Source organism: Bombina bombina, chromosome 6, assembly GCF_027579735.1.
Source record: "Bombina bombina isolate aBomBom1 chromosome 6, aBomBom1.pri, whole genome shotgun sequence".
Taxonomy (NCBI): Eukaryota; Metazoa; Chordata; class Amphibia; order Anura; family Bombinatoridae; genus Bombina; species Bombina bombina.
In genome coordinates this window covers 152,070,857-152,084,519 of record NC_069504.1, presented here as the reverse complement: position 1 = coordinate 152,084,519, position 13,663 = coordinate 152,070,857, and the positions used below count along the sequence as shown (strand labels likewise).

Here is a 13,663-nt window from a genome sequence, read left to right as displayed (position 1 = left end):
AGTCCCTAAGCACACTACCCTTGTAGCTGGAACAAGGGAGCTCCTTTCCAACTCCACTTCCATTCGTGGAACTAAGAGGCCAACAAAAACCGGTGAAAGATCTTGCTTGTAGAAAGATGGGCTTGAACCAATAAGATGCCCAGGAGGGACGCCCCTGCAATCCCAGGACCGAGTTGCAGCCCAGAAAGAGAAGACACCGGTAGCTATGGCGAAGCCATTGTTAAACCACAAACTGAAAGAGTTTGGGTGGAAAGGCAAAACTCAGAATATCTGAAATAATTGAATGGGAACCTAAGGGAACCAATCCTTAAAGTCTATCACCTAGATTTAGAGTTCTGTGTTAGCCGTCAAAAGCAGCATTAAGAGGTCCTAACGCTGCTTTTGGCCGCCCGCAGGTATTTAGAGTTAGGTAGGTAAAGGTGTACCACTCACTTTCAAGCAGCGACTTTTCCATACCGCAGATCCCCTTACGCCAATTGCGTATCCTATCTTTTCAATGGGATCTTCCTAACGCCGGTATTTAGAGTCTTGGCTGAAGTGAGCGTTACAACTCTACCGACAAAACTCCTACCGCCCATGGAAAAGCTGTAGTTAAGAGCTTTCTGGGCTAACGCCGGTTTATAAAGCTTTTACCTACAGTGCTCTAAAGTACACTAACACCCATAAACTACCAATGTACCCCTAAACCGAGGTCCCCCCACATCGCCGCCACTATAATAAATATTTTTAACCCCTAATCTGCCGACCGCACACCGCCGCCACCTACATTATCCCTATGAACCCCTAATCTGCTGCCCCTAACACCGCCGACACCTACATAATATTTATTAACCCCTAATCTGCTCACCGGACCTTGCCGCTAATATAATAAAGTTATTAACCCCTAAACCGCCGCACTCCCACCTCGCAAACCCTATAATAAATAGTATTAACCCCTAATCTGCCACCCCCAACGTCGCCGACACCTAACTTCAAATATTAACCCCTAATCTGCCGACCGGACCTCGCCGCTACTCTAATAAATGTATTAACCCTTAAAGCTAAGTCTAACCCTAACCCTAACACCCCCCTAAGTTAAATATAATTTTAATCTAACTAAATAAATTAAATCTTATTAACTAAAGTATTCCTATTTAAAACTAAATACTTACCTGTAAAATAAACCCTAATATAGCTACAATATAACTAATAATTATATTGTATCTATTTTAGGATTTATATTTATTTTACAGGCAACTTTGTATTTATTTTAACTTGGTACAATAGCTATTAAATAGTTATTTACTATTTAATAGCTACCTAGCTAAAATAATTACAAAATTACCTGTAAAATAAATCCTAACCTAAGTTACAATTAAACCTAACACTACACTATCAATAAATTAATTAAATAAATTAACTACAATTACCTACAATTAAATAAACTAAATTACAAAAACAAACAGCCCCCTAATAAAATAAAAAAACACCAAAATAATAAAGGTCCCTACCCTATTCTAAATTAAAAAGTAACCAGCTCTTTTACCAGCCCTTAAAAGGGCTTTTTGCGGGGCATGCCCCAAAGTAATCAGCTCTTTTGCCTGAAAAAAAAATACAACCCCCCAACATTAAAACCCACCACCCACATACCCCTACTCTAACCCACCCAAACCCCCCTTAAATAAACCTAACACTACCCCCTGAAGATCTCCCTACCTTGAGTCGTGTTCACCCAGCCTGGCCGAAGTCATCATCCAAGGGGCGCTGAAGATGTCTTCCATCTGATAGAAGTCTTCATCCAAGGGGTGCTAAAGAGGTCTTCCATCCGATAGAAGTCTTCATCCAGGCGGCGTCTTCAATCTTCATCCATCCGGAGCGGAGCCATCTTCAAAGCAGCTGACGCGGATCCATCCTTCTTCACTGACGCCTACTCGCCGAATGAATATTCCTTTAAGTGACGTCATCCAAGATGGCGTCCCTCGAATTCCGATTGGCTGATAGGATTCTATCAGCCAATCGGAATTAAGGTAGGAAAAATCTGATTGGCTGATTCAATCAGCCAATCAGATTGATCTTGCATTCTATTGGCTGATCGGAACAGCCAATAGAATGCAAGCTCAATCAATCGGATTGAACGTTAATCTGATTGGCTGATTGAATCAGCCAATCAGATTTTTCCTACCTTAATTCCGATTGGCTGATAGAATCCTATGAGCCAATCAGAATTCGAGGGACGCCATCTTGGATGACGTCACTTAAAGGAATATTCATTCGGCGAGTAGGCGTCGGTGAAGAAGGATAGCTCTGTGTCGGCTGATTTGAAGATGGCTCCGCTCCGGATCGATGAAGATAGAAGATGACGCTTGGATGAAGAAGTCTGCCGGTCCGGATGTCCTCTTCTGCCCAGATAGGATGAAGATTTCTGCTGGTCTGGATGTCCTCTTCTGCCCCATCGGATGAAGACTTCGGCCCGGCTGGGTGAACACAACTCAAGGTAGGGAGATCTTCAGGGGAGTATTGTTAGGTTTATTTAAGGGGGGTTTGGGTTAGAGTAGGGGTATGTGGGTGGTGGGATTTAATGTTGGGGGGTTGTATTTTTTTTTACAGGCAAAAAGCCCTTTTAAGGGCTGGTAAAAGAGCTGGTTACTTTTTAATTTAGAATATGGTAGGGACCTTTATTATTTTGGGGGGCTTTTTTATTTTATTAGGGGGCTTAGAGTAGGTGTAATTAGCCTAATATTCTTGTAATCTTTTTTTATTTTTTGTAATTTAGTTTAGTTTATTTAATTGTATGTAATTGTAGGTAATTTATTTAATTAATTTATTGATAGTGTAGTGTTAGGTTTAATTATAACTTAGGTTAGGATTTATTTTACAGCTAACTTTGTAATTATTTTAACTAGGTAGCTATTAAATAGTAAATAACTATTTAATAGCTATTGTACCTAGTTAAAATAAATACAAAGTTGCCTGTAAAATAAATATAAATCCTAAAATAGCTACAATATAATTATTCGTTATATAGTAGCTATATTAGGGTTTATTTTACCGGTAAGTATTTAGTTTTAAATAGGAATACTTTAGTTAATAAGATTTAATTTATTTTGTTAGATTCAAATTATATTTAACTTAGGGGGGTGTTAGGGTTAGACTTAGCTTTAGGAGTTAATACATTTATTAGAGTAGCGGCGAGGTCCGGTCGGCAGATTAGGGATTAATACTTGAAGTTAGGTGGCGGCGACGTTAGGGAGGGCAGATTAGGGGTTAATAACATTTATTATAGTGTTTGTGAGACGGGAGTGCGGCGGTTTAGGGGTTAATACATTTATTATAGTGGCGGCGAGGTCCGGTTGGCAGATTAGGGGTTAATAAGTATAGTTAGGTAGCGGCGACGGGGGGGGGGGGGGGGGGGGGTCAGATTAGGGGTTAGTAAATATTATGTAGGTGTCGGCGGTGTTAGGGGCAGCAGATTAGGGGTTCATAGGGATAATGTAGGTTGCAGCGGTGTACGAAGCGGCAGATTAGGGGTTAATATAATGCAGGTGTCGGCGATAGCGGGGGCGGCAGATTAGGGGTTAATAAGTGTAAGGTTAGGGGTGTTTAGACTCGGGGTTCATGTTAGGGTGTTAGGTGCAGATTTAGAAAGTGTTTCCCCATAGGAAACAGACCCTCTTGCACCAAGGAAGAATGAAGCAAATAGTCTCCATCTTGAGGAAAACGGTACTCTGAGAACCTTGGTTATATATTATATATTAAGACTAAAAGTTTCTTCTTTTTCCCCCCGATAGCATGAAAAAGAAACTAAACTCTGTTCCAAAACTGGAACAATTACTCCCAGGGAGGAAGATCCTGAGCACATTTTCAAGAACACCTCTCTTCTTATCTGGTCTACAGATAAACCTGAGAGGTGGAACCTGCTCCTGGGAGTTAAGCGATTAATTCTAATTCGTAACCCTGGAATACTATATCTACAGCCCTTTAGAGATCTAGGGCATCTTGTATCCAGGCATGAGGAAAAACTGAGATAGACTGTCCCCTACAGGACCCAATCCTGGCTCGGGGCAAACCCTACATGCTGAATGAGAGCTGCAGGCTTCCTTAATTACTTCCCCCTGATCCAAGACTGATTAGGTATCCAAGAAGACTTGAACTGCTCCTGCTTGGAAGACAAAGGGAAAGACTTCCTGAATTTACAAAGGAAGCAACATAAATAAAAGATTGGCCTCACAGCCCTTCTGTCCTGGATCTTCTCATGGAGTACTCCAAATGGAATCAGACAAGGTGCACCAAAAGGATGCCACACTTGTCCAAAAAGACTTCCATCTTTTAAAAGAGTATCTATCCTCTACATGGATTGACAGCCTCTAAACCAGAATGGCCCCTACTGCTTCAAGCACCTTGTGCCATGACATATTAAAGGAGACAGCTTATTACAGACAGAATATGGGGAAACAGGAATCCTTGACCTCTCCCATACCTGAGAAAATTCTCTTAGCACGGGAACAGGAAAAAAATGTCACAATGAATCTTAGTCTATATTAAATTTAAATTTACTAGATTCTGAGGATTGAAAATGACCGGGGAGCCAAGGTCTATCCAGTAGCCAACCCCTCTTAAATAATACACAAAGAAGCTCAGGCGTGAATCTGAAGAGAACTACTTCAGTACCAGATGAATGAATTATACTGTCTGATTCAGAGTTTTAATCCTCAGATGCTACTGACTATCCTCCTCATCGGACTATAAGAGGGGCAATATGTGAAGCAGCAAGCGGAGCAGAAACCTTACTATCCAATTAGTTAAACTTCCTCTTGCGACTTCCCTTTAAGATGGGAAAAACAGATAATGCCACAGATATCCGAAAATACCTGGGCAGACCATTCTGCAAGCAATTAACTCCTGGAGATAGAGAGGAACCGCAGGGCACTGCATGTGATGCCATACAAGGCTTGGGACGCCAGGAGAGAAAGCTGTGACATAGTCTAAACAGCATCATCCAGGGAGACATGAGGCTAAAAATAACCTTGGAAATTAAAGTATTTAAAAATGTTATAAAATGACACTGTCACTTTAAGATTATAGGGATTACTTAAAAATGTAAATGTTTTTAAGAACAGACCTCTGTTCCAAACTCTAGCCAATAAAAATAGTGATTGGGGGGGCGGAGCCTACAGTTGCAGAGACAGGACGTGTTTTGTGGGAGCTCCTGGTTCTACTGTAGTGTTTTCTACAATATTTTATTGTTTTTCTTTTCAAAGGTTTCTAATTCTGTAGATAAGGGCCAGAGGGATACTATAAGACTCAAGAAATTCACAGTCCTGGGGGAAACTCTCTGGATTGACCGCTCTGTCAAAGTTTTGCAGCTAGGCCTCAAGGCTGCCGCATTTATTAAGTGTCTGGCAGGTCCTGGAGCCGGGGCTTTCGCATATCCCCCCCCCCTGGGAGACTGGGGTTACGAGTAGTACTATTTACTACACAACCTTCAGTACATAGCTACTGATAACTCTTGAACAAGGCTCAGAAGGAGAATAACCTGTTACATAGTTCCTGACATCGGAAATACTACTACCTAAGGGGAAAAGGGACATAACGTATCTACACAACACTCACGCACTGTCCTCTAAATATGGCGCTGGAACCTAAACTGATCCGCCGGGAAGTTACAGCCATGCTGGAATCCCACTTCAGTAAGCTGCGCGCAATTCTAGATGGGGAATTTGCCTCCCTTAGGGGCATATGTGCAAGAGCTAAAGGAGAGTCGCAGGAGCTACAAGTCGAATCCCTAAGGTATCCGATCCAAACGCCTGCTGAGAGTCTATCTACCAAACATCTGCAAAGTTCACTCCATGGTGAAAACTCCCCAAGCGGTGACCTAGCAACTGTGTGTAAGCCGCCTGGCGAACCGATGGGGCACCCGATCAGTTTGGAGAGGAGATCCGCATTCCCAAATGGAGCTGAACTGAATCATACGCTGCCGAGGCTTAGCAGTGGGGGCTGCATCTTTCAAACTTCTGGATGGAGATTTACACCTACCTTACAGCTCTGAATTGAGAGCCCTGCAGCCTTGAGAAATATGCTGGTCACTGTGGACTTGGACATCATGGGTCCATCGTCTGGTTCTGAAACGAAGGTGGAGGCAATGTCTGTACCTTATCTGCTAGGGGAGTACGCTGCTCATCGCAACCCTGGAGGTGCAGCCGAGGTCCCTGCCAAAAAACGGAACATCTCTGTTTCTGCTTCACCAGAGCTGTCGAGATTGACTAGGAGCATCATGCCGACTCGACCACCCCTGGTCTCAGTGCAAGCTGGAGCGGCGATCAGTGAGGAAATCCCTTCCGGACTCTAGTACGCCCAGATGAACAGTAGTCAGGCATGGTGTAACACAGGGTCTCTGACCCTGGATATTCTATTTGGGTCACAACCCCTGATTTCTAGCAATAAAGACGCAGTTAGTGGAAGGGAATTACCGAAAGCTAGGACCCTTGGTCCCCTGCAGCCTCGCCCTCACTTGTTCAGAAACATGCTGGTAAGACTCTTTATTTCATTCAGCAGAGTGGGCATAGGTTAGAGAGTTGCACTTTTCCCTTATTTAGAGGGCCCTTCAAAATCCCATAACTGCCCGCTGAGTTCTAAAGGGACGCTTTCATACTAGTTGATGTTTTTTACCAACTCGAGTCCTAACATCACAGAAGCCTACGGTTGTATTAATTATAGACATTAGCAGCGGGACGCAACTGTCATAAGCCTAGCAGCTCAGGACTAACAAGGCTTTTCAAAAACCAGAACTCCCGATATTTGAGGTCCTCCTTTGTGACTGTTACGTATAACTATTTGTTTGCATTTTTCACGCTGTCAGCCTGTCTTACCTGTGTCTACACAGAATAGAGCCGTTTATGAATAACATCTACTACTAGAGGTACCAGAACTCATGTTACACCAAGGATCTCATAAAGCGAATGTATTGAAATTGCATGTTTTATATCACTCTCTGTCTACAGGGTGTTTTATTGTAGTGCCAATTAAGTTTCCTCCTCTTGTCATTGTAAAGTACAACTGAGTCACCTGCGCTCAACAAATAATCCTGTACTCACATAATATGCTTCCTTGTCCCTTACACTATATTTTTTAACTTTAATTGTCATGCAATTTAATGATTAAGAGGCTCAATTTCATTATTGACTACCAGGGCAATTCACAACCTCACCTGCTAGGGAATGTACACTTGGCACATAGAGTTCTATTGTAATTAACAAATATGGTATCAATGTGTTGCTTTACATTCTATATTTACTGTGAGGTTAGGCCTTCTTTTTACAGGTTTCACATTTGGTTATACTCTTGGCATTAAACTATAGTTTTACTCCCTCTGATTTATGTACCGGCAGGCGCTAAAGTCCAGGGGTGGTTTTGTTTCCAATTATGTCTTCCTTCTGTTCCCCTATTACTGTTATTAATTTTTATGCGTAGATAGTGGCAATGTTATTACATTAATGGTCCATGAGTGACCACCTATAGCTTCAGTTTTCCTCCATTATACTTTACTAACTTATTAGGGGGCCAAGAGTGACCCCTTGTGTCATAGGAGGAATTTACATTTGTCAAAACCTTTAGTACCTAGACACTTATAACAGTATTCATGCACTTCTTTCATTTTTTTTTTGTCTATGCATGTTTCTTGTATACTTATGCCATTGCATTAATATGCTTATGGAATCCTTAATTTTTAGAAATTGTGTCACTTTGAGCAGGAGACCTGCGAGTCTCCAATTGTTATATGTTATGTTAAAAACCAAATAAAATTCTATATAAAAAAAAAAAAAAAAAAATGAGGTTCCATTATCCATCACTGAAAAAAAAAAAAAAATAGTGATTGGATAAAATAGAATTGATACCAATATGTGGGACCTATGTAACACATCAAATACAAACAGATTAACATTTCTTTACACAAATTTTATTGTTGCTTCCAAGGTAGAGGGAAGAAAAGATTCCTTATTTGCTTCTGATCCATTCTCTTTCACTGTTTATGGGTGGAAAAAAAACAGGCTGTTTAAAAATGGGATACTCATAAGGGCTATCCCACACACACACACAGATATACTTCTCAGAGCGAGATTTCCCCCTGTATAGAAACAAAAACACCTAAGCATCAGCTCTGTTCCGTTCTCAAGTTGGAGGCCGGAAAAGAGAGAATACAGCACTCAAAACACCTCTAAAATGGCCGGACAGATAGCTCAGCATGCTAAAGCACTGTGGCTGAGCTCTGTAGCAACCTAAGGGTTGCAGGCTCGATCCCCGGCGAGGTCCACTCAGCCTTTCATCCTTCCGAGGTCGATAAAATGAGCAGCGCCTTGAGACCCTTGCGGGTGATTAGCTGCACTTTACAAGTACCCAATACAATACATACAGTCTCCATGTCACATGCATATCATCCAAAAGGATATGTCACATATAAAAGAAGAGGGTCTTAACCCCTTCAGTGCCAGCCTTCTAGCCCCAAAAGAACAACAAGGCACTTACCTGCATTCTAGTCGTCTGGCAGTCAGGCGACTCAAAAAGTATGAGAGGAGGCCGCTCCTCACAGAGGCCTGTGTAAAAAGAAAGACAGAGTAAACTTACTCAGGCTTTCTATACCAGGGCAGCAACATGTTAGGAAAACGCAGCAAAGCCAACTTTACAAGTTCCTAACTGCTTTAAAGCTACCACAACCCTGCTGAAGAGACTAACGTGGAGTACAGCTAGACCCAAATTGTGATGGAAGATCAAAGCAATCTTGCCCGGACTTCAAAATAAAAAAAAAATCTTGATAGAAGAATCTTAATCAGGGCACCTCATTACTTCACCTTCTCCTTGCACTAGAGGCAAAGATAATGACTGGGGTGTGTGGGAAGGGAAGTGATACTTAACAGCTCTGCTGTGGTGCTTTTTGCCTCCTCCTGCTGGCCAGGAGTGATATTCCCAACAGTAATTGATGATAATCCGTGGACTCACCGTGTTATTAGAAAGAAATTAAGACTGCAATGTGTTTTAACCAGATATCACAATATAAAGCTGAAAATAAATATAAAATCAAGGCACCAAAGCTCTCACAGAACATCCTACTGAGAAGAGCTAATCTGCTCATTGAGGGCTAGATTACACGAGTGGTTCGCTATTTACCACTGGTGCGTTACATAGAAACAGATATTGACAGCAGATAAGAGCCATGGGCCCAGCAAGTCTGCCGATATTTCCTAAAACTATAAACTTATCTAGTTCGTAGGATAGTCTTATGCTTGATTTTTTGTAAGGCTATCCTACAAACTAGATAAGGTTAAACTCTTAGAAAATATCGGGCAGACTTGCTGGGCCCATGGCTCTTATCTGCCGTCAATATCTATGTTTCTATGTAACGCACCAGTGGCAAATGGCGAACCACTTGTAATCTAGCCCTTAATGAGCTTATTAACTTCGCTAGACAGAGGCTTTTAGTGTGCGGCAAGTTGCGCTCGTATTACAAGGTGAAAGAAAAAAAGTTTGCACGAGTGTAAACCCAACGCTTGCAAAAAAAATATATCACCGCCGCGTTAACTTCTTCTCCCATAGACTTCGATGGTGTGCGAAAACTTAAAAAAAAACTAACACCCATACTCTTGCGCTAACCTGACCGCGTATATTCAAGAGCGCTAAACCCGACATGAAATATTAATATTTAATTCCAATGTTCTTTACATAGCAAAATATGTAGAAAAGCTACACTTTTCAAATACAACATTTTGAGAAAGGGCATAGAATTATTAAAGGGACACTGAACCCAAATTTTTTCTTTCGTGACTGCAATTTTAAGCAACTTTCTAATTTACTCCTATTATCAAATTTTCTTTATTCTCTTGCTATCTTTATTTGAAAAAGAAAGTATCTAAGCTTTTTTTTTATCAGAACACTGGGCAGCACTTTTTTATTGGTGGATGAATTTATCCACCAATCAGCAAGGACAACCCAGGTTGATCACCAAAAATGGGCCGGCATCTAAACTTACATTCTTGCATTTCAAATAAAGATACCAAGAGAATGAAGAAAATTAGATAATAGGAGTAAATTAGAAAGTTGCTTAAAATTTCATGCTCTATCTGAATCACAAAAGAAAAAAATTTGGGTTCAGTGTCCCTTTAATAAAATAGTATATGACAGTTGATATAATTTTTCAAATGCTATTTAATGATGGGGAAAAAAAGTCTGGTTTCATGTCCCTTTAACATGTAATTGAAAGTACTAGATTCAACAAAATCATCAATTAGCTGTCCTTAAAATATGCAACAGATGCCCCATCAGGGACTACCAAAAGGTTCTAAGCCATATTGTTGTATAAATCTAGAATATAAAATATGATTGTTTAATCTCCCTTCAATGCACATTCTCTTGGGAAGCATTCTTTCCCTTCCATTTGACTCATTTTAATTTGTTTCCTTGAGTGTTTTCTGCATTGTTAAAATACAAAAACTATTTGTATTACTTGTGTAAAATATGTCTAAAATGTAAGATAGTTTACCTGAGCATTCTGAGGCATACTGGATGCAACCTCCTTGGTCTCATCATCTGCAATGAAATAGAACATGAAGAATCATCTAATAATTATTTATATTGAACTAGAAATCAAATTGTATTAAGCAACAATTTAAATAATGTACAAAGCAAATTTATTGAAATTTAGAAAATAAGTAGAGAACATGTAAAATGCCTTGTTAAAAAGAAGTTCTTTTTTATACCTTTTGTTGATTAATAACTATTAATCAGCCATAAAAATACCCCTATTAGAAGGGTGACCTTTTTAATTTATGGTTTATAAGACAACATCAAAAAGTAACACACACACAGCTGTTTCAATATTTAATGGGACATTCTAAAGCAAAATTTATATTCTATCATTCGTACAGCATGTAATTCCTGCATTATTTCTGTAGATAACTACTTAACTAATGTAAATGAGTTAAACACATAGATAAAATACAAATCAGGTGATGAATGCACTGCAGCTCCCAAGCCGGAACCCCGCAGTGATTTGCAGTTATCTGTTACTGGTGCTTGTGATTAGCTCCTTGCCGTAATGCAAAAATGACACAGCATAACAAATTACAGCATGTATTTTTGCCTTTTTGTCCCTTTAAGAGTTATGTAATATGTGAATTTTAGATATTTGATTCCGCCTTATATACAGAAGGAGGATACTGCTGCACACCACAGTACCTTGCATAGATTTTGTATAGCGTTTACTTCTTACCTGTATCCACATGTTCACCATCATTAAAACAAGTTGATACAACTGTCACAACGTCAGACTCTGGGCTCTCAGAAGGCGTTTCTTTTACTACTTCTAGCTTTTCCTCTATGTTAAGTGCTTTGTTAGAGCCTGATCTTTCACCATATAAGAAATCTTGAACTGTAGAGTCGGATACATGTTGACATTCTGACTTCTGATTTGATGCTGCATTACTGTCTACAGAGGGTGACCAGTCGCCAATTTTAATATTTGAGTCAGACGCGTGGCCAAACGTGCTGGAGCGAGGTTTTAATGGCTCAACATCAGAAACAAGTTCACCGATTTTTATATGGGAATGTGAAGCATGTCCATGGATATTCCACCGAGGTCGTGTTGGTACAACTTCAGAAACATTCTCTCCTATTTTAATGTTAGCATCAGATGCATGTCCATGAATGTTCCATCTGGATCTTGAAGGTTTGACATCGGACATATTTTCACCAATTTTTATGTTGGCATTGGATGCATGTCCATGAATATTCTGCTTGGGAATTGAAGGCATCACATCAGATATAAATTCCCCAACTTTTATATGACCTGTAGAGACATGGCCATGTACATTTAATAGGGGCTGACAAGATTCCACATTGGACATGTATTCACCAATATTTATGTGTGAATCAGAAGAATGGCCGTGCTGGTTTAACTTTGATTGCAAATCTCTAACATCAGACACATAACCACCAATTTTAATATTTGCATCTGAAGCATGTCCATGGATATTCCACTTAGGTCTTGCAGACTGTTGGTTAGACAGATTTTCTCCAATTTCTATGTGTCCTTGTGAAACATGGTTAAAGGGTATGGGTTTGATTACTGTATTAAAATCATATTCATTTTTACAGTTATCTTCTTGTTTATTTGTCTCCAAAACAGACAGGCTTATAGTTTCCTTTGTATTTTTGTTAAGATCCGAACCAATATCTTTCAATGCATCATCCACTAGCGACTGATCTAATATATGTTTAACTTCCGTCACTCTGCTGGGTGACATTGGTAAAAAATCTGCAATGTCTACATCCATCAAGCATATATTGTACTTAGGTGAGGAATTTGAAGAAACATTACATTCTCCAGTTCTAGTTTCTGAATCTAAGGTAAAACTTTCATTAAGTGAAATAAGATTTTCAACTTTAGCTTCTTTATTTAGATCCTCGTTTGTTAAAAGGTGGGGTCCAGTAGCTGGAAGCTGGAAGAACAAAATATTAAAGGAATGGTAAATGTAAATAACCACATTCAAACAAGGCTTCAGTTATTTGTTGCTCACAAAAAATATAAACACTGAATCCTAATATGTTAAAGGGATAGGAAATTATGCAATTATAAGCAACTTTCTAATTTACTCCTATTATAAATTTTGCTTTGTTCTCTTGGTATAGTTAATTGAAAAAACAAAATTTATGCTTACCTGATAAATTTCTTTCTTTTGCGATGTACCGAGTCCACGGATTCATCCTAACTTGTGGGATATTGTCCTTCCTGACAGGAAGTAGCAAAGAGAGCACCCACAGCAGAGCTGTCTATATAGCTCCCCCCTTAACTCCACCCCCCAGTCATTCGACCGAAGGCCAAGGAAGAAAAGGAGAAACTATAAGGTGCAGAGGTGACTGAAGTTTACATAAAAAAAATACTATCTGTCTTGAACAGACAGGGCGGGCCGTGGACTCGGTACATCGCAAAAGAAAGAAATTTATCAGGTAAGCATAAATTTTGTTTTCTTTTGCATGATGTACCGAGTCCACGGATTCCGCCTAACTTGTAGGATACCAATACCAAAGCTTTAGGACACGGATGAAGGGAGGGACAAGACAGGGACAAGACAGGAACCTAAACGGAAGGCACCACTGCTTGCAAAACCTTTCTCCCAAAAATAGCCTCCGAAGAAGCAAAAGTATCAAATTTATAAAATTTTGAAAAGGTATGAAGCGACGACCAAGTCGCAGCCTTACAAATCTGTTTAACAGAAGCATCATTTTTAAAAGCCCATGTGGAAGCTACCGCTCTAGTAGAATGAGCTGTAATCCTTTCAGGAGGCTGCTGTCCAGCAGTCTCATAAGCCAAACGGATGATGCATTTCAGCCAAAAGGAAAGAGAAGTCGCCGTAGCCTTTTGACCCCTACGCTTTCCAGAATAGACAAAAAACAAAGATGTTTGCCTGCAAATAAAATTTCAAAGCACGAACCACGTCCAAGTTGTGCAACAGACGTTCCTCCTTCTTACAAGAAGGATTAGGACACAAAGAAGGAACAACAATTTCTTGATTGATATTACTGTTAGAAACAACCTTAGGTAGGAACCCAGGCTTGGTACGCAAAACCACCTTATCAGCATGGAACACAAGATAAGAAGAGTCACATTGTAATGCAGATAGTTCAGAAACTCTTCGAG

The 13,663-nt window shown here is 40.0% G+C and overlaps 1 protein-coding gene across 1 annotated transcript in view; it reads right to left on the bottom strand.

Annotated features, from left to right (window-relative positions):
- The window catches only part of TUBGCP6 (tubulin gamma complex associated protein 6), a 379,035-nt gene that overhangs the window by 215,725 nt on the left and 149,647 nt on the right, over window positions 1-13,663 (bottom strand). The window contains exons 17-18 of the mRNA XM_053716637.1: window positions 11,237-12,464; window positions 10,508-10,554 (exon numbers count right to left, since the gene is read on the bottom strand). Coding sequence (XP_053572612.1) covers window positions 10,508-10,554; window positions 11,237-12,464 — 1,275 coding nt within the window. The remainder of the gene's footprint in view (window positions 1-10,507; window positions 10,555-11,236; window positions 12,465-13,663) is intronic.